The sequence below is a fragment of the Rousettus aegyptiacus genome, unplaced genomic scaffold (genome assembly GCF_014176215.1).
Source record: "Rousettus aegyptiacus isolate mRouAeg1 unplaced genomic scaffold, mRouAeg1.p scaffold_m13_p_3, whole genome shotgun sequence".
Lineage (NCBI taxonomy): Eukaryota > Metazoa > Chordata > Mammalia > Chiroptera > Pteropodidae > Rousettus > Rousettus aegyptiacus.
Window position 1 is genome coordinate 93,754,627 of NW_023416306.1, and position 22,535 is coordinate 93,777,161.

The window sequence follows — 22,535 nt, forward strand, 5'->3', positions numbered from 1 at the left end:
AGAGGTAAAGATGAAGAATAAATTAGTTAACTGAAACATAAAAGTGAGGAACTATCTCAAAAGGTAACAGAAAAATACAAAAAAAAATGGGAAAAAAAGTTAAAATATATAAAAGTCTTAAGTGTTAAGGGCCAACATCTAAAACATAGCAGACCCAAAAAGAGAAATAAAAATATAAAATGCAGAAGAAATTTCCTGGAATTAAAAAAAAAAATGATAAAAGGTCTCATATTAAGAGATGCCAGAAAATTCTAAAAAAGAAATAAAATTTTTTCAAACCTAGACACATTACATTGAAATAAGAATATCAAATTAAAAGATTCTAAAAGCTTCCACAGAGAACAGATCACCTACAAATAAGAATCAGACATTAGACTTTTCGATAAGTAACATTAGATGTAAAAAAAACAAGGAAGTAAGGGATTTAAAGTATTAAAAAGAACTTTAGACCTAAAATGGTTATATCCAACAAATTATCATTCCACTGTGAGGACTTAATTCAAATATCCTCAAGGATTCAAAATAAAGTCTTAGAAGCTTTCCCATACAAAGACCCACACTAGAACAATCTTAAAAGAAGTATTCAGGTATGGGAAGAATTAAATCCAGGAAATCCTGCAAGAGATATGTCAATAAAGGTGATCAAATATCTTGGTAATATTTTTTTGTAGTCTTGAGGGAGGGGGCGTGAATGAAGGAGAAAGTTAAGAACAAAGACAAGAAAAAGAGAAATATATCCAGAATGAAAATTTTAGATTATAACAACATTATGAGGTTAGAAAGTGAAAGAGACCAAGGGATATGAGAGCATGCTAAGGTCCTTATCTTCTTAGTAGGAAGATGTGTTATTAATGTAAAAAGAATTAAAAGAAACATACAGAAAATAGAACAAATTAATAAACTAAGCTGAAAGAAACTAATCCAAATATATCAATAATCATAGGTAGACAGACTATACTCAAGTGAAAAAACAGAAGTTGTCAAATTAGATATAAAAGAAGTTACACAGGACACACATTAAGAAAAAGATCAAAGAAAGGCTAAAAAGTATGAGGATGAAAAAAGACATATCAAATATCAACCAAAAGAAAGTTGGTAATACCTATGTTAACATCAGAGAAGAGACCTTAATAAGACCAAAGCATCGCTTGAGTTATAGAGGGTCACTAGATCATTGATAAAAAGTTCAATCCAAGAGACACAGAAATTCCAAACACGTATCCCACGAAATACGATCAAAATATGTAAAGCAAGAATTGACAGAACTATGGAAAGTGATAAATCATGACAGAAGAATTCAGCCCACTTCTGTTCATTCTTGATAGATGAAATAAGCAAAAAAGAGCAAGAATATATAATATGTGAACAAGACAAATTAGTCATTTAACCCAAGGGGAAGATATAGAATAATATACATATATCTGTTTTCAACAATAATCAATGGAATAGAATTAAGAGTACAGAAAAGATCGACATGTATGTGGAACTCTAATACCTAACATGACAGATGAATAAGGAAAGGAGGGATTATTCAATAAATAAAAGTGAGAAAAATATTTATATAAGGTGAGAAAATTACACTGAATCTCTATCCCATATCAGACAAAAAAAAAAAATTGGATTCAAGAAGAATCAAGGACTTCAGTGTTTAAAAGCAAAATTTTAAAATTAAGAATATTTATTCATCAGAAAACACCTTAAGGAAAATGAAAAGCTATTTCATAGTGGGATGTTTGCTATACACTTAATCATCACCAAAGACAGCATCAAGAATTCATAAAGAATGCCCGCAAAGAAAAAACAACTACTCAACAGAAAAATGGGCAAAAGACATAAACAATTATTTCCCAAAAGAACAAAAACATACAGCTAGTAAATTTAGTAAAAGAGTTCAATATCATTAGTGATCGAGGAATTCAAATCAAGACCACGATAATGCACCACTTTATACCCATTCAAGCGGCAAAATAACAAGTGTTGGAGAGGAGAGAAACCAAATAGATCCCTAGGACCTCTTATATATTGCTGGTACAGGTGTGAACTGGTACAGACAATTTGGAAAAGAATTTGGCATTATCTTTAAAAGCAGAACTCCCATATACTCTATAACCAGTAATCATACACCTAAGTATACTCACAAGAGAAACTTAAAAATATACGATACGAGATATATATAATATTATACACAGCAGCACTAATTGTAACAAAAAATAACTAAAAGAAAACAAATAAACTTTAGTATATTCTTATAATGAAATAGCCTAGAGTAATAAAAATGGAAAAAATTAAACCTCATCCCAAAATATATATGAACCTTAGCAATAAAAGATGGGGTAAAAAAGTTCCAAAACATGACAAATGGGATGATACCAAGTAAAATTACAGAATAGATGAAGATATGACCAAAAACAATATTTTTAAGGCATGGGAATAATCAACACAGGATCCAGAACAGGACTACCTCTAGTACAGAGAGAAGTAGGGGGATTAAATGGGGGAGGATCACTTAAATAAAGGTGATAGTCAATGTTTTTGTTTCCAGATTAGGTGGCAAACTCCCAGATGTTTAGTATACTGTTAAAAACAAACACAAACCAAAAATCAATCAATCATTAATAAAGGAAGGGTTTTAGTATTAGTGTAGAACATTTCTACAAAGAAATCCTTTAAAATTTTTACACTTAAAAAATTCCTCTAAATCCATGTTGTTTCTAGTAACAGTAGTAACATAACTACAACTTAATCTGTTTCCTTAAAACAAAAGACATGTTTCTCATATTACTTGTTCTAGCTGAAGACAAAATGAACATTCTCTCACTATACAGCATTGGTTACTTACCGATCGAAAACTTCTCCACAAAAACAAGAAAAAAGCAAAAATTCCAACAGTAGCTGCACATATCAGCAATTCCCCAGGCAAACCATAGGGAGTAGGACCTGGTCTCATATCTTCAGGCAAAGCTGCCACAACCTTCAAGACAAAGAAAATTAACTTTTTAAAATATACTTTTGATAAGAAGTGTTGATGACAAACTGCTACGCACTGAATGTTTGTGTCCCCTCTCACCCCGAAATCTGTATGTTGAAACCTAATCCCCTGTGCGATGGTATTGAGAAGTAGGGCCTTTTGGGACGATTAGGTTATGAGTGGAGGCCTCATGAATGGGATTAGTGAGTGCCCTTATAAAAGAAGCCACAGAAAGATCCCTTGACCTTTCCACCATGTAAGGTTACAAGGAGACCATGATCCAAGAATCATACCCTCACCGACACCTGATTTGTGACACCTTGATCTTGGCCTTCCCAGCCTCCAGAACTATGAGAAAAAATTTTAAGCTACCTCGTCTATGGTATTTTTGTTAGAACAGTCCAAACGAATTAAGACATAAACCTAAGTACAAGTTTATATGTAAACAGTATAAACACCCTTTTCATGAAGTGGGCTGCCAGACGAACACCAAACAAAAGGTATCCAAGTATATTTTTTCTGGCACCTTTCAAACATTATTACCAAGTGATTTAAAAGAATAGTATGGTGAAATGCAATGATTTTCAAACTGGAGTTCTACAAGATGCCTCAGAGCTTCTGAGGATGAGAATAAGAGGAGAGAAGGCCAAAGAAAGAAGCTGAGCTCAGGTGCTCTAACCCTTATTTCAACCAGTTTAGGTTTTATCTATAGAATATATTGGGTTCCATATAAGATTTCCCTACAGCGGGAAAAATGGATCTGCAGCTTAAAAAAAAAAAAGTTTGAAAACCAGTGATAAAGCTGTGGCTTCCTTCTTTTATCTGTAATGGGAAAAATGCTGTTTGAACATGCAAGGTAGGTAGGTACTCAATAAAGGTAACTATTTCTATTATTTCTCTTTCAAAGACCATGATCCTGGATCCATGGCCTTTCTACATTATTCTTGGTCAGGTCTTCTGCACAAAACAGTTTAAGGCTTTTGCAGTTGCTTCAGTATTTCATCTTTCTCTGGGTCAGCTTATATTTCGTCCTCACCCAATGAGGTTATTCTTTTCTTTGTTTCCAGAACTCAGGTATTATTCAACCACATAGAAAAGAGAAAGGCTAAGGAGAAAAGAAAAATGTCCTTTTAAGAACCAGAAGTCTGATCAGGCTTGATTCTTTCCAATGTTCAGTTCAAAACCTCTGCAGAAAAATCTTCCTTTTTTAGGCCTTTTGCACCTAGAATAACCCCCTTTAATGTCTATTCCCCATCCAAAATCTTTTTTTATAATTTTAATCCATATACGTACTCTTTCCAAATTGCTATTTATTGTTCCTTAATCTTTATTAAATAAATTTGATTATATCTCTTCTAAAAAAATACCCCCTTACCCTGATCTCTGCCTCCTCTACATTACCCAAGTTACCAGTTCACAGAAATATGACATCACTAGAGCCAATCAATGATTTTAAAATATACATATTTCTGCCTCTGAAAAAAGAGGTGTCCAATCCACAATAGTAAAGAAAAGTTTTTTTTAGTTTATATATTCTCTGAGAATCTTACTCTACCCTATTTCAAAATATCGAATGCATACTTCGGAAATCTAATTATCAGTATGATTCATTTACAACATCACAACACTTTAGGCAACAATTCTAAAATTATCTCTCAGATCAAAAATGTAATTATCTTTAATATAGTGATATTTCTTAAATTCATTAGCATTTATCGGCCCTCTATTCTAAAAGAAAATAGTAAATTCTAGGTTAAAGCCTTGAGTTGTTTGGATCTGGTGGACTGAAGAATTGCAAATAATCTGAGTCTCCACAATTCATCTCAAATCCATCGCTCCACTCTTAATTATTCTGGCTCTCTTGTGGAGATTTTTCACTCTTAAATTTAAGTACAATATAGCATTCTATCTCACAAAATATAGACAGAATAACCAGATTCGTCAAACATCAATAAATATAATACAATATATAATTACACATATTTGGTAAATTGGTCCTAAATTTTAGAAGTGATGGGTAGCCCTTCATAAATAAGGTAGTGATTAACACAGAATACTTAAAACCTATTCCACTCCCAAACATGAGTAGTAAAGGGAGTCCTAAACCAAGTATCTTAATCAACAAAAAGAGTTGACGGAATACTCTAGTGTTAAATTAAAATTGTTCTTCATTTACCACAAATAAGCATGACATCATAAAAATAAAATATCAGAATGTCGACATACATGCCTTGAGAATTCTTGATTATAACGCAAAGTTCCATTAAGGGTACACCTCTCCAAGATATAAAACTTGAAATGTAATTTCCCCTTTACATTATTAGTCGTGCTAAAAAACTAAGAATTTTCCCCCCTGTAATTTAGTAGTATACCACCAAAGAGTTTAAAAGGGTGACTGACTCACTCATTTTTCACAAACAAGTTTGATGAAAACTATTGTTAGTATGTCTCTTGGTTTTCATAAATGAAGGCTGGTGACCATAAAAAGTAATAATAATACTTCTCCCTTTAAAAAGGGATCAAAAGAGCTTTAGAGTCAAATGGTCTAAAAAGGCTAAGGCATCATTAGTTTGGCCAGAAATAAGAATTGTAAAATTAATAATTACCTCATGAGAAGCTGTCAGTATTCACTCAGTCATCCATCCATCATCCATCCATCCATCTACCCATCCACTAATTCCACATTCATTAACAAATTACATTCCAGAAACCTTTAAAAAACATACTCTCCTTTTAATCTTATCCATTTTCATGGTTTCAACTACCACTATGAAAATTCACAAATCTGTGACTCCAACTCTTAGTTTTATAATACTGGTTTATTGGACAAATCTAGTCGGATATCCTAGAGGGGTCACCATACAGAAGGACCATCCGTTAATCCTTGTTCTATGGAAACAAGGAAACTTTTGCATATGGTTATGTTCTATGATGTGGGGAGGGAGGTGGTCATTTCCAAAATCGATCATACAGATAAAGGAAAAAGACCTCTAAAAGGAAAGCACTATTTGCTCTTAAGTTGATAAACCTCTGTTTCTACTTCAATCTTTCTCTCTTGGGACACAGACTTTGAGATAGAGATGGGTACTAAAATGGTACCTAGCACATAAAAACATGCCAAGTCTAAAATAGGACAGAGCCTAGGAGCCTGGAGAGGAAGGCATATTATATGTAGGCTGAATTATCTTTATTATCTGTGGTTTCCTTTTTTTAGTATACAAACATTTAGTAAAGGTTTACTTAGTAAAGGTTTACTTACATGTTTCAGTCTTGCTTCAGTTGCATTATGAGGAGTAAGGCTTAGCCCAGAGTGCTGAATAAAAGCACAATGTGTCTCCAGCACCTACATTACCTGGAATCATCTCCAGCAAGCATCATTGCATATCACTCCCTGAGTCCATGTAACACCCTAGTAATACAGGTCCTAGTTTACTGCACATATCGTACTGTTTCATGTCTCCTAAAATATTCCTGAAAGGTTTCTGTAAAAACAAGAAAATGTAATCTCTACCACCCCTCAATTTCCCTAGCACTTGCTGTGTATACTTCAGTACACACTTCAGTTTCTACTTTGTACTACTTTTTTTGTCTTGTCTCCCTTAATAGCATATCAGTGGCCCAAACTGTCTTTGTCCATTTAGAATCTCCATAGAACTGTCAAACACACACACATACACACACACACACACACACGAGAAAACTTTTTTTTAACAAGAAACCATATCAGTACTTTTTGATTTACGTAACAAGAAACCAATAATCCTAACTGCCCCAATATTTAAAAGCGCTTTAAAAAATCTTTAACTGAAGGTTTAAAACTCGGCGACATAAATGCTCCTAAACATGTCAACGAAGACACCTATAAACACTTAGAAAAACCCCTGCGACATGATCATAAACTGAACCACAAAATAAATTTTGAATACTAGTTTAATGTCTTCCGATTTTACATGAACACGACCTTTTACATTGACAAGACACAGAAAGAAGTGAAGAACAATCTCACTTATGGTAAAGCATCTCAGAAAAGCATTCTTTATTAAAAGAAAATGTAGAATTAGAATCGCAACTCCCCATCCAGGCTTAGGTGTCCTTTCAGGACAAGGGAAAGTTTCACCATTAAAAAGAATTCCTTTCGGAAGATCAGTCCTTAAGTTTGTTACAGTCGGGGGAACCATGTGTCACTGACTCTTATTCATAATAAATAGCATAACAGAAAACCTAATTCGTTTTAGGAATCGGGACACATTTAACACACCTTTGCAAAGTCCCACTAAGCAAATGCTCTCTTCACCATCCTCATCTGATCTCCTTCCACCACACACACACACACACACACACACACACACACACACACACACGACCGCCCAAGCATCCTACGAACCTGGCTACTGCCTCAGGTACAGGCCGGAGCCCAGCAGCAAGTGAAGACTGGCTTCGGAACCTCGGATCACTGCCGCTCAGACCCCAAAGCCAAAGTCTGCTGCTTCCTTCCCTGGGCGGCTTCCGCGACCCCTGGGCCAAGTAACCCTGATCGCGCCTGGACTCACCCTGTGTAGCTTCTCCAGGACCAGCCCCAAGTACGGTTGAGGGGCAGCCCTGGACCCCTCCATGGCGCCAAGGCTACCTTGACTCTAGCGGCCCCAGCCACGGCCTGGCCGAGCCACAACAAGCCGCAGAGAACACGCAGCGCTCGGTCCGGAACACAAACCCGCACCCGGCAACCGGAGCAGACCACTGCGGAGCCGGCTGCGGGGGGTTGCTAGAGAGAACGGCGCCCAAGGGCTCAAGCGTCCAAGCTGCCCCCGCCCCCCAGGGAGCCTCAGACCCCTACGTTACGCTTAAAATCCGGAAGGTTCGAAGATCCAAGCCCGTCCCGCACAAGCCCGCGACTTGCCATCTCCTCGCCTCCCCACCCCTGGGTTTGGTTTCTGCCAGGCCGCGGTAGCGGGACGAGGAGGCGGGGACGCCGTAAATTTCCCCACTTTCTTCGCGCGAGGTTCGTAGACGTGTCCTGGGCGCTCTTAAAGGGACCGACGCTGTACCTGGCTAACCTATCCAGCAATGGAAGTCGAGGGGCTTGGGGACGAGAGAAGGGCATTCGGCCTCAATACTGTGCTGCTGTGTGGACAGCACAGCGCCGCCGTCGAGGGCTATGGCGGGAGCATCGAGGCTTCTCCTGGGGTTCTCTCGGCGCAGCCCAGCGGGTTGAGCACTGCGCTCCCCCTCGGTCCAGAGGCGGGCACCAGGCCCAGTCCCAAACCCCAGCGCTTTCCTCGCACAGCCCCGCGAGAGTCTGCTGTCTGCACCCCACGGAAGCCCTTCGTACCCTGAGGGACCCCGCCGCTCCAGGAAAATCAGCCGCCGCGTTCATTCCAGTTAGAAAATTGTCTGCAGGGCCTGCTGCCCATGTGTGTCCTGCCAACCGTGTCCGGACTTTCGGACTTTGGACAGGAAGGCATTTTGGGTCAGCTGTGGTCTGGGCAAAGTTTAACCTTTCCCACGCTAGAGAACATCAATTGGGTCTCTACCCAGCGGAGGGTTCGAGGAGGTTACTCATTTTTACCTGAGTTACCTGGACACCTAAACTCCATGAGCTCCTAGTTACTCAAATGCTAAATTAAGCTCTTATGGACGTTGGCTGGACAAGTGCTTTTCTCCTGAGAGGAGAAGCTAAAAGTAGCACCTTGCTCTTTAAATGTAGGACCCTATTTTTAGGTCTGTTGAATAAAGTACAAAGGGCTGAATTTGTTCGTAAGAGATGGTTTTAGCTGACAACGGTGTAAAGGATAGCCTATCTCTAAGTCTTCCTTGCCAGCATAATAATCCTTCTCACCAATTTCAGCCTTCTAACTTAGGTCCTAAGTGAAGCGACTCAAAAAGGAACAGATACTTCTTACTAAACAAATCACCCCAAAAGATTTAAAAATCTTAAATCCTTAAGAAATTTCTCTAATGTAAACTCTAACAGCAATAGGACTATTGTGCCCAAAAGCTTCAATAAGAGGCCCAAATTCACAGCAAGTGACTTTCAGGACTAAAACGCGGCCTAGTTTTTTGGAACTCAAAAGTATTCTCTGGTTTGCCACATCAGCCTAAGGACTATCAAGATTTTTCAGTATCAGAGAGTAGCAGAAATTGCTCGATCTCCATTTTTTAGGTACTACATAACTTCTACAGGTGTTGCACAGTATGTGTTGAAATTATGTGACTAGCTTATTAAAGTCAAAACAGAAGCATAACCAAAATTTAGAATTTCAGAGAATCTTAGAATAATCAATGTATGCCTCAAATAGAACATTGTATTACTCCATAAAATTATTTAATAAGTCTGAACTTTTTCAAGGAACTCCAGGATCATTTTCAGCTTTCAGGACTTAACATATAACCTAAAACAAACAAACAAAAATCCTTTTGCCCTCTCTAAGGCAATGTATGCCCTTTTCTAATTTTTTGAATAATTACCATTCCAAATATTAAAAGCATAGATTAGGAACAAAATAATTAATGATATATATATATATTTTAATCTAAAAGTGTCACCTTGCCCATAACAAAAACAATAAAACTTAAACTCAGTGCCAGATTTTAACCTAATTTCTGTATACTTAGTCATAGACACTTACCTCTTTCTCTGGATCTTTCCATTCCATTTTTAAAATTCATGTTAAAATATCCTGACATGTAAACAAAGTTTTGCTAAGTACCTCGTATCCTTGAGAAAGATTTCAGATTCTAATACATCCTGCACTCTTCTGTTTCCACACTGACTGTGATCCTGTTTTGACACTTGTGTGGTAAAGGGGTGCTAGAGGTGGAGTTGTGACTACCAACCCATAAGTCAATTTCATGGACATCACTCCTGATTAAATATATGTTTTACTACCCTTTTAAAACCTACAATTGCAAAGAGAAATTCTGAATTTGGTAACCGATAAAATTAAATTGAATGTTTTATTCTATAGTCTATTCATACAGAGTATATGATTTTTTCATATAAAAGATATTCAAAGATTGTTTTCCTTAACATGGATTTCGCTGTCTTATATAGGCCTGCTTTCAAGGAAAGGGAGAACAAATGCTATTAGTATTTGTGACAGCTACTAGAAAGCACCCAAGAACATTGGAAACATGCTAACCAGTAAACCTTGTCCACAACCTAGAAACCGATTTCCCTTATGAAGGGCCCTGTTGCAAAGCTTTAAGCTCTAGGTAACTCCCATTTAATTAAACAGGCAATGTCACAGTCTATAAGATCTAGTCATTTGGAAGAAAATCAAACATGCTGAGCCACATTTTCCTTCTCTGAACTATGGTGTAAGAGTTGTTCTCAGAACATATTGAATCAGGAGCTACCTGTTGAACAAGAGCTAGATAATTTCATGGTTATTCCACATATAAATGAAACATTCTCATTAAGAATATATAAATGTTAGAACTCAAAGAACTTCCTCGGTTATGAAGTAGATAAAAATGGTGTCGATTCCTATTACTTAAACAATTCAAAGTAAGTATGTGGGCAACAAAATCCGACTGAAATCACCAGCAAATAGAAACAGTTACCTGAAACATTTAGGCAGGAAGAAAAATAAACCCTTTCACTTAAATTTAACTGGAAAATTCCTCAGATTTACTGCAGCTATTTAAAACTGGGTGCTCAATAAATGCACTAAGATTGTTAGAATTGTAGATCTAGCAGGAACTCTTCAGAACATTTAGTTCAAACATTATGGACTTAAAGCCCTATAGAAGCCAAATAGTTGAAATAAATGTAGGGAAATAAAGAATGCAAGTCTATTCAATGCAAGTGCTATTTAACTCGAGCTTCTTATTGCCACATGAGAATGGGAAACTTTTTTTTTTTTTTAGTCTTCTACTCTTTCAAGAGAATCCAGAAATGCAGATTTTTATATAAAGTCACCTTTTAAACGTTGGCAACTGGTTCATAATTTTTATACAATGTGCAAGCCAGTTTTTGACTAGCAGACTGTCATCTAGTCTCAGCTTCTGATATTAGACTTTTAAAACTGAGATTCCTCCAGAGAATAAGTGACTTTCCAAGGCCACAAATAATTAACATAAATTTAAATTCCATATTTTCAAGTCTAAAGAATTTTAACGAAAATAGATCCAATAAGATGTATATTTACTGAGTCCTCGAAAATAAGCATATTTAGCATAACCTTTATTAAATAAGCACTTAATGTGAGAGGTGAACGTGGTGTACTAATTAATAATTTTTTTTTTAATTTAGTAATTTTACTGGTATAATTTGTGGGGGAAGGTGATAACGGGTAACGGATATGTCAGTTCTCCTATACTGGAGCAGATTTTTAAGTAAAGTTTTAAATCAACATCTTCATGACCAAATCATACAGAGTAAATTAATCACTTCTCTGGGCTTATATATCAAGTAATGTCAAAAAAGTAAAGTATGGAGGAAGCCTCTGAAAGCAAAATGATATGTTATTAAGCCCAGTTTTCACGAAGACTCTTACCACAACAAGTGGTACCACCATCTACCTGGTCACCTTTTGCTAGAAATCTGGTAAGTTATCTTCACTTTTCCATTTTTTTCTCCTTGTTACATTCAACTAATCATTAAGTCCAATGAAATATATCTAGAAAAGATATATCTAGTCTGTCTTGCGACATTTTAATTACTAGTATCAGATATTAAACCAAAGTTTTAAAAAATGTGGCTAGTAGGCCAAACCCAACCCACAGAACATTTTGCCTGACCTTCATGGTATTTTTTTTTAATGTGAATATTTGTCAGTATTAAAAATTGAGAGATTTCTCTCTCTCTCTCTCTCTCTCTCTCTCTCTCTCTCTTACATGCACTCACGCACACACACACACACACACACACACACACACACAGATTTCCAACTTTTCTTGGAATATCAGAAGATCTGTAAAAACCAAGATGAAGGTAAGTTGCAGTCACAACCTTTGGAGAAGGCATACACTCTCCAGTTGGTTCCAGTTCTCATTCATTTTACTTGAGTATGTAAACCTTGAGTTAGACCTTGACCATTTATTTCCTGAACTAATGAGATAATGTCTCGATTGGGCTCCCTGCCTCTGATTTTAACCCATTCAATTCTTATTTGACAATGCTGACAAATAGACTTTATAAATGAAACTTTTTCATTTTACTCCTTACTTAAAATCGTTCAACAGTATCCCATCATCTACAAGCTAGAATTCAACTTGCTAGAATTCAAAACATGCAAAGCTGGTCTTGATTTCATCCTGTATGTATCTTCGATCTCACTATATATTCAATCAGACTGAGTTGCTTATAATTCTCCCCAAATGCCATAATCTCTCCTACTTCTGTACTTTTAAAATTGTTCTTTCCTCAACTTAGAATGTCCATCCTTTCCTTGTCTGACTAAATCTTACTTTTCTTTCCAGATCAGCTCAAGCATGATCTCCTCTGGGACACTTTATCAGGTTTCCCCTCCCTATCCTCTCTACCTTCCACTTCCCATCAATCTGCCAGGCTGCTCCTCCTGCACATCAGTAGCATCCTATGGCAGTTACAGCACTGTATTTTAATTATTGCTTTGTTTTACCTTTGTCTTCCAACTAAAATGAGTTCCTCTAAAGTAACCCCTGTTAAATTTCATCTTAAAATGTAAATGAGAAGATAAAAGTGTTTATCTTCTGCTGCTGAAAAAAGGAATTAACATTTATAAACGGCCTCCACGTGCCAAGTACTATAGTTAAGTCCTTTTGCAATATCTCATTTGCAATAAGTGAGATAGGATTTACTAGGATTTACAATAAATGACAAAGTATACAGATTTTGAAATTTTAGCTACGGCTTGATTAAATTTTGAGATATTACTTGCTTTTGTAAGATCCTCACATTATACTATTTTGAGGTCATAGGTGTCATTTGGTATCCCACTGGGAACTGGTTCCAGGATCCCTGTGGATACCCAAATCAGCAGATGCTCAAGTTCCTTATATAAAATGGTATACTATTTGCATATATTCTATAGACATCCTCCTATATATTTTAAGTCATCTTTAGATTACTTATAATACCTAATACAACGTAAATGCTATGTAATTTGTTGTTATATTGTTTAGGGAATAATGACAAGAAATAAAGGTCTGTACATCTTCAGTACAGACCCCATCATCACAGCCTTAACTACATAGAACAAGTCAGCAACAATGCAACATTTTTTTTTCCAGATATTCTCAATCAGCGGTTGGTTGAATCTGCGGATATATCGGGCTGACTGTACTCATAATTTGCTTAAGACCTATTTTTAGTTCACATTATTTCTGACTGAACTCATGTAGTATAATTTTCCCTGATTTGAAAAAAAGGGAATAAAAAAATGCTCACGAGAGCAAAGCTTAAGGAAAGGTTAAAGAAATACCCATAATAATATCCATACAACAAAATGTTCATGTAAGGAAAAATCTTACCTGTAAAACTTTATGGAAAGAGAAACATTATATAATGTTCACATAGGGAGGATTTACTCAAATATAATTTTAAGCTGCTTCTATATTTAGCAAAATAGGTAAAACTATTGCAAAAAATTTAGAAGGTTAACTTACCCTTTCTGTAAGAATTGCAATTGGTGAAAATACAGAATTCATGAAATCAGACACATCAATTTGAAATAAATATTTCAAAATTGGACACTCAGAAGCATCTTCTGTGAATTTATAAATAAAAATATATTAACACTTTATATGATGTAACTTTTGAATCTAACATCTTCCTAAATTTCTGCCTTAAAAACCAAGTAACTTGTGTCTTACCTTTTTGAGCACTGTAATTTTGAGAAGACAAAGAGTACTTAGTTGAAAACATCTGATTGTTTGGCAGGGTATTTTCCACAGATCTGTCTATTTCCTCCTGAGCAGACCCTTCAGTATCAAGTGATGTTTTTGATTTTTCATCATTATTTTTAGAAGATGGAGTTTCGAATTGTACTTCTTCATGAATTCCCAGAGGTAACCCTGTTTTAGAGATCATATCTGCAAATAAATAAGAGAAAGGTGTTGTGTGTGTGTGTGTGTGTGTGTGTGTGTGTGTGTGTGTGTGTGTGTGTGTTTTGCATTGTTGTGGGCTTCCCTTTTGTTTTCTAGGCGGATCATACTTTGAACCTTTGTAGGCATTATGATATTTCAGTTTGTGAGTATTCGGCCATTTGGCATGACACCATCCTTTATCTTCAAAGTCAGCAGTACAATCTCTCTCTTGATCTGACCCTCCTGCTTTTCTCCTACAAGTAACCTTGTGATAATATTGGGCCCACTAGGAAAATTTCTCCATCTCAAGATGCTTAAATTAATCATATCTGTAATGTCTTTTTTGCTTTGTAAAGTAACAAATTCACAAGGTCTGGGGATTAAGACATGGACATCTTTGAAGGTCTGTTATTCAGTCTACCAGATAGCCTTTCTCATGTTCCTTGACCAATGAATTTTTAAAACTATATACAATTTTTAAAACTATATACAATTCTATTCTCTACATTATTTTTTGTCCTAAAAACTATTTTTAAAAAAACAATTAACATAACTGTCAACAATTGTTATTACTATACAGTATAAGCTTATAATTAGGAATAAGATAATAAATTGATCCCCATAGAATTTCATTCCTCTGAGATAAATTTATTACCCAAGATGGTATGATATTTAAATATCATTAAAAAATATATATCCCTGCTCTTCAAGAAAATTGATGAGATAATATTTCTTACTTTATCAGAGAACCAAAAAAGAGAGCCAAAATGACCAAAATTATTTATAGTATCTGCAGCCTACTTGATATTAATAGTTAATCCTATGTAATACATAGAATAAACTGAACTGGTTGCACAAAGAAAGATAATGTTAAGATTTATAGCAATTAATTTTCAAGTTCTGAAATCTAGTCCACAGGATCATGCATTTCTACAACACATATTTGCTAATATGTATTATTAAATATAAAAACCATTGTCGCTCAAACTTTTAATGAGGTTGTTCCGAAGGCAGAAGAACCACCATCCACTACTAAAGAAACTATATTAGCCATTTGCGCAGAAAGGTACTCATAGTCTTAGGATATATGAAACAAATTTGAAAATGATAAAATACCAATTAACTCTTTTCATCCCATGTCTAGTATATCATATTATTATATATTATATCATATATTATATTTTGTCATCCAATGAGTACATTAAAAGAAACAAGAAATGAACAAAAGCTTTTAGAATCCCCGAATCAAATACACCCTTTACATCAAATGAAAATTTTGGAGGAGGATGATTGAAAGAAATCCTTACTAGTTAGCCTCGATAAGATTTTTATATTTTAAAGTATATTATGTTATTTACTAATTTACTAGAGTGTTGCGTAAAACAAATATAGATAACATAAGTGCAAAATATATTCTATCTGGCTGGCTAGGCGGGTGTCTCCTTCCTCCCTCACCATCCGTGTGCATCCCTGATGAAGCTGTGCGCTTAGTCAAAGAGGATGACCTTCCCCAATAGTGGAGAGCACCGTTCTTCAGTCAAGGATATAGGAGTGGCTGCGCTCCCCTGCTAGAACCTCCAAACAAGCTCTCAAAATATATTATTGACATTATTATTTAAATTATTTTAGGAATTATTCATTTATTTTAGAACTATAAAGAAAAGATTGTGTTGGCTTAGTAGAAGGAAAATACTGATATTATAAATAGAATATAAAAATAACATTTATAAGATATTCTCATTCAACTGTTTGTAAAATACTGCCATGAGTATATACAGGTATATGCTAATTTTCTCTTTCAGACCCAATAACAGCATAAGGCTGTGCTGAGAAATCAAGTTAAAATTAATACTAAATTGTATTTTGAATTTCATGTCTATGCTATGAATGTATCTGGCAAAGACAAAACTTCACATGAGATTGATGTTTCCTTAATTTGATGATCTCGTGAAATTTACATATTGCTTCAGCAAATTGAGAGTGTCATTAACTTTTGAAATGGAACTCAAGAAATTACAAAGCTTATCACTGCTTTTTAAAAGATGTCAAATAATTCTATATTGTGAGATAAAAATGCATATTAACTAACTGATAACATGATCATTACTTTAAGGAAGATATAAGTTTTACTTTGCATTTCAATAAAACAAGGCTGATAGAGTTTTAAATAAAACATGCCTGATTTTTCTGCTTTTATGCTGCAAACTAAATACTTAAATAATATATACTTTAAACTGATACTATACCTGTGTTCAAATTTGGAATGAAAATTTGAGTATCTTGAGAACCCTCATTTAAAAAGGATTACCTTTCCACAAGATTAATTTTAAATTCGAAACGTGTCAAAATTCACCATATTTGTAATGTTGCATCATATATTTACATGCATGTCTTGTTAAATAGCCATCAGTTTGTTTCAAGGCAATTCAATTTTCACACATAGTTTAAACTGATTGTTTTGACTGAATTAACTAATCAAACAGGATTTTTTTTAAAAGGTTCTAACCAGTTCTAGCCTGAAGTACCATATTCAAGTAAACTATGGGATTTACTTCTCAGTTACTTTTTAAGACAAGGAGAGAAAAAAAAGTATCTGCAATCCTGAACAACAATATTAAAGAGTTGTAAGTGAATTACACAATGTCTAATTTTGTTCTTTGAGTAATGAATTTAACAAAGCACTTTTATGTTATCACTTACTTAGCATTATTTAAAAGATGAAAGTCCCAAGTAAGCAAACACTTATCAGTAATTTATTAAATGATACCACTTGTGGACAGTAAAGTTAAAAACAAGCAACAACTTGGGAGTCTGAATACAATAGGACTGTTATGAACTCAGGACTCAAATAGTGATCTACTATGCTCTTTAATAGCAGTAGAAGTAAAAAAGGCTTATTCAATAATTAATTATATTCAAATTTATATATGGCTATATTAATTTTTTAAATATTGTCTTTGACTGCATTTGAAGTAAATATATATATTAAGAAAAATAAATATTTCCTGTAATATTTTTCTATTTAATTATTATTTTCACCTAACTTAAACCTAAACTTTACGATTTACATTAATTATAGATATGCTTTTCTTACAATTGTTTATAAACAAAAGTTTAAGTCAAATAAAATAATGAATAATTTTTCACATTTAACTGTACTTGGGAAATTCACCATATAAATATGCTCAATTAGAAACCTTTTGTAAAATAGTTATTAATATTTTAATATAAATAACTGTTCCCAAATATATCTTTTTTCTAAGTTTTTATGTCAGCAAATTAGTTTTTCTGTAAATGTGGTTATTGCAAATCTCAGCCTTTTACAAATATTGATTCACAATCAGTGATTCATTTTTTCTTATAGGCTCTTTATAATTAAAAGAATTGTGGAAATTATCCGAATATATTGGCTGTGTTAGCTATTTCTCCAGTATCCAGAAAATAGGGCCTGTGGCTTTATCTGAATCCCTCTTTTAGTATTCTTTTTTTAAAACAAATTTTGCATGGCCCCAGGTTATTTTTTGTTTAATTAATATTCTAATGTTTTGGAATAATCCACTTTGTTTGTATAATACAACATATCTTTTTTCTGAAACAAAAGAATTTCTGAATACTTTAATAATAAAATTCCTCAAAACTAGTTATAATTGCATAAATACTCAATTCTCATTTGAATGTTCACCAAATTTTTCTTATTTAGATATTCTCTGAGCATCACTATATGAAATGATAAATTCTACTAAAATGATATACGGGTTGCCCTGGTGTTCTTTTAAATATGCTCTAAAATATTTTTATATATTTATATTTTGAATCTTCTGTATTTCTGGACCTGATATTGTTTTGCTTTGTTTTAGTCTTCTTCTTTTCAGTTACCCTTATCTGCTTTTTTCACAATATTCCTTTAGGATCTAACAAGTTTAAAACAAAATACTTTTACTCTTTCACCTTTGACAATTTTGTTTTCTAACGTTTTTAGTCATGAAACACGTCATACCTACACATTTCTCAAAAAAAACATGGGTTAGAATCCAAAGATCTCACATTTTGGAGAATATTAACAAATGAGAGAGTTCTGGAAATTCCAAGAAATCAAGTCATACTAATGGAAATGTGTTTCCTTCTAAGCATGCAACATTGTTGATCTCTTTTTGTGAAAGATTTTCTGTCATTCTAAGGGTCATTTGGTTCTGTATTACTGGCAAATATTTGCTGAGTTTCTACCTTGTCCGTCATAGAGACGTCAGAATGGAGATGTAGGAAAGTGATGTTATATAATTCTTTACTTAAAATACAATCTATGGACATATTTTTAATCATAGAAGTTGCTAGATCCTGGACATCTAGATCTAGAAGTATCTTCTGATACTTTTTCTCTTCTGTTCCTCTCCGTTGAGCTCCTAGAATTGGAAAACTCAAAAGAGAAGGTTAAAAACTTGTGTTTCCTTATTATCTTGTACACATTAAAAAAACTCCAGTTATAGTTTTTCTTATTGAGGGGGTAGTGGAGGGATACAGACCCTAGAAGAAATTGTCATTTAGGAATTAAAATTATTTTGAATTATTGAAGTTGTTCTTAGTTAAAGTTTCTTAACAACAACAACAACAACAACAATAGTGAGAAGGTGTAAATGAGCTAAAAAGTGAGTGTCAATGAGCAAAACTCTCATCTACCAGAGTAGGAAGTCTATGGACATCATCTAAAATAGATTATTAGAAGCTGAACAATATAAAGATTTCATTTAGAAAACAGAATCAAGTACTAAAAGAAATTCCCTTTAAAAAATAAAATAAAAAAGAAAGAAAGAAAAGAAAAGAAAAAAGAAAGAATTATCCCCGAGACAGAGGTGGGAGTAGGATAGAAGGAACAGAGTTTCCTTTGGTAAAAAAAGAAAGAAAAAAAAAGTCTCATTTCTTTGTAAAACTCCTGTGTAGATGTATATAATGAAACTTTTATTTTTTCTCAGTTTGATTTGCAAGTCCCAGCCATTGAACCTAGGAGGGTACAGGGCAAAAGATTTATTTCCCCTACAGCACAGGATAGTCTTCCACAATAAAGATTTATCTGGCCCAAAATGTAAGTAGAGCCGAGGTTGAGAAGCCCTTCTCTATACCAACAGCTAGAAATCTAAAGTATGAAAAGTCAGCATGGTGTTTGCGACTTAACAGCTTAAGTGAAACCAAACTAATTCTCCTTCATGGCTGTGAATATTGGATATAATACTAAGAACTTCAATGTTTCAAACTGTGCTTAATAAATAAAATGACTCAAAAAAATAAGCTTTAACACTTCATATTTCTAAAACTGTTTATATATACTACTTTAATAAAAATAGAAATTTATTGTAAAATTCTTTAGGAACTTCCTGGAACATCCATATATTTCTAATCATTCTTTTTCTCTTGAAATTTTATTTTATAATATTAAGATCTAAGTGCTAGAGTAAACCAGAAATTGATAAAAAGGACAACTAATAAAGCTGTTGATTATTGAGTATTTTGAGAACATGGGTTCCTGGACTTTTTGTATTTATAAAAGTACTTATTTATACTTCTACATATAAATTACATCTAAAAAAATATAGATATTTTTATACCAGCCTGACTGACTGAATCTGCTTTTCAACATTCTAATTTTCATATTAGCTATGGGACCATTTTCAACTGAAAATTCTTCTGTTTCATCATTTTCAACTATACTATTTATATCCAGTATATGTTTAGGAAATGGCAATTCTGTTTCCTTTTGGAAGTTCCAAGGACTGTCAAAATTACATAAGAAATTGTTAAAATATGGTAAGGTATCAGAATCATCTGTTTTCTCAAAGACTTTTTCCTTACCTAATTGATTTTCAGTTTCCATAATTTTTATTGATTTTATTTCTTGTTCCTTATCAGGGTCAAATTCACTTGTTGAAGGATGTTCATGTTTATCTCCTTCACCTCCTTTTTCATTTTTTCCATCATCTGTTATACTTTTATCTTCATTGGCATATGTAAAACCTAGCATATTAAAACCAAAATCAAACCAACTTTGTTTGAGAACTGAGCTCGCATTAGTGACTGTGTCTTCTTTTTCTGTTAACATTTCTGTAAGTGGAACCATGGGTTCTTCCTCAGATGATACAGAATTAGGAAGATCTTGTAGTGGTGGATTGCTTTCTTTGGACAATAATGCAAGCCCAGTATCCTCACCTCCGAAACCTAAATAACTCGTAAATCTACTGCCAAACCAACCAGTGGCTTGAGGACTGAGAATGTGCTCTGACTCAGAGGCTTCAGACTGTTTCTTGGGCACTGAATTGAATTCCGATTCAGGTTCTTTCTTATCTTCTGTTTGGGGCTCATTATTATTTAATTCCTCTAAGTCATTCTCATCTTCTACTGCTATTTTTCTACTTTGAAATGAACTTTCTCGTAGAGTTTCAATAACTGATTCAACAGTTTTCTCTTCAGCTTGTTCCTTTCCGAATCCAAACCATCCTTTCACAGTTGAAGGTGATGGGACATAATCCACCCCTAGAATAGGATACTGTTTCACACTTCCAGCTTCTATTCCTTCCCAGGTTGATGATTCACTATTTCTTCTGATATCTTCAGGAGCCTCTGATGCTGGAAATTGGTCTTCAAACCCAATATTTTCAGATGTTGAATAAGATCCAGGTTCTGTCAGAAAATCACTTTCATATATACTAGATTTTTGGTCTTTATCTTCTTCATATGGATATATATTTTCAGCATTATCACTTTTTAGCTCACTGTCTTCATTTTCAAATGTGTAGCTTGCTCCAAGAAGACAAAGAAAATCAGATTCCTAAAAGAAAAAAATTATGATTAACATAAATATATTAAAAATTCTTGTGTCTCCCTAAATTATTTAAAATGTATGACTATGCCTTTCCCAAGACCACACAACTAGCTCAAAAACAGAGCGAAACCTAAAATCAGATCTCCTAATTTCAGACGCTTAAATCATAACTGACTTCTCAGATTAATGATATAAACTTAAATGAAAATCCTTTTACATTAGGATTCATTGTTATCAAATAGCTGAAGAATTTAAGAAGCCAAGACAATAAAGTCTTTGAGTATTTTCTGTAAATAAACTCTGATGAATAGGCATATATATCCATAAAATCTTGCTCCTCCTACAAGTGCACTGAATGGACACATGTAGCTATGTGGTAATTTGAGGGAATGGAATTTCACAGCATGTGATCACAGCTAAAACAGACTAGAGACTCTAAAGCATGAAGGCTGGTTAAAAGTTGTACTAAGATATTTAGATTTCTTTTACTGAGATATTGCATATAGTCAATGGAGGTAGGAATACTCTTGCTTATCTCACAGAACAACCAAATCATCAAAAAGAAAAATGGTAAAGCTATTATTATTATTGTTTTAATCTAAAGGTATCAAAGAGTGATATGCACTATTATGCACTGCTCTTTGGATATCATCATTATAAAATGAGAATAATTTTCAGAATTTTTAAAAATGAACTTCAGAATTGCAATTTTACAATATGTTTTTGGCACTGCTTTACAGTGATTAAGAATAGACTTCGGTAGCCAAACTCTCTGGATTCAAATCCTGACTCTGCCATTTACTAGTTCTGTGACCTTGAGTGAATTATATGAACTTTCTGTGCCTCAGTCTTATCATCTGTAAAATGAGAATGACAACACCTACCTTATAGGGTGTTTTGAGGACTCATAAATCCAGTGCTAAGAATAGTAACTGCCTCTAGTATACACTAGCCTAACCTAGCCCAAGGTTACACTACCCCAGATGAGCCAGTAATGCAAGGGTAAAAAGCTCCAACCTCTTGCCTCTATTCCAGACAATCCTGAAAGGATATTCCACCTTCAGAGTTCCTTATCAAATCAACTGAGACCTTTGGTGCAATTGCATCACAGTTCAGCTTCTCTGCCCGATCTTGCCTTTTCTTTTGCTCCTTCACAGGTGCTATTATTCCCAAGAGGACTCCCCAGTAAACTTGAATGCAAAGGTCCATCTCAGAGTCGAATTCCCAGGGAACTTGACCTAATAATTTGGGGCTACTGTGTGTTTTTACTGTGTGTTTACTCTGCACTGTGATAGGTGCTGGAATTCTATAGTAAACAATAGAAAAAAGTAATTATAAGTTGTGATAATTGCTATGGAAGAAATAAACAGGAAGCTGTGATTAAGAAGCAGTAATTCCATAAGAATCACTGTAGAAGGGCTCTCTGAGGCACTGATGTTTAAGCTGTGACCTAAGGGATTACAAGGAACTAGCCAAGTGAAAACTTGAGGAAAGCATTCCAATCAGAGGAAACAGCCTGTTTGGGTCTCTGGTCTGGGAGATAGCTCGGCATGTTCTAAGAACAGTCAATAGGCCAGTGTGGCCAGGAGCATAGCGAGTGAGGGGAGAGTAGCATAAGACAGAGTCAGCAAGAAGGGCAAGAGCAGGTCATGTAACACCAGGGTAGGGAGTCAGAGCTTGATTCAGGTTCAATGAAAAGTCATTAAACGGCTTTAAATCAAAGGGACGACATGTTCTGACTTTTCTTGC

The 22,535-nt window shown here is 34.5% G+C and overlaps 1 protein-coding gene across 15 annotated transcripts in view; it reads right to left on the reverse strand.

Annotated features, from left to right (window-relative positions):
- MIA2 (MIA SH3 domain ER export factor 2) overlaps positions 1-22,535 on the reverse strand; it is a 77,851-nt gene that overhangs the window by 49,557 nt on the left and 5,759 nt on the right. For 3 of the 15 annotated variants that reach the window (XM_036238944.1, XM_036238943.1, XM_036238941.1), the window contains exons 4-7: positions 19,820-20,792; positions 13,766-13,984; positions 13,559-13,659; positions 2,840-2,971 (exon numbers count right to left, since the gene is read on the reverse strand). In XM_036238944.1, the coding sequence (XP_036094837.1) occupies positions 2,840-2,971; positions 13,559-13,659; positions 13,766-13,984; positions 19,820-20,792 (1,425 nt within the window). Of the gene's footprint in view, positions 1-2,839; positions 2,972-6,227; positions 7,274-7,352; positions 7,485-7,518; positions 7,754-7,802; positions 7,947-8,297; positions 9,383-9,594; positions 9,914-13,558; positions 13,660-13,765; positions 13,985-19,819; positions 20,793-22,535 lie in introns of those variants that run through there. The other 12 variants (XM_036238942.1, XM_036238949.1, XM_036238955.1 and 9 more) reach the window with 12 other exon arrangements.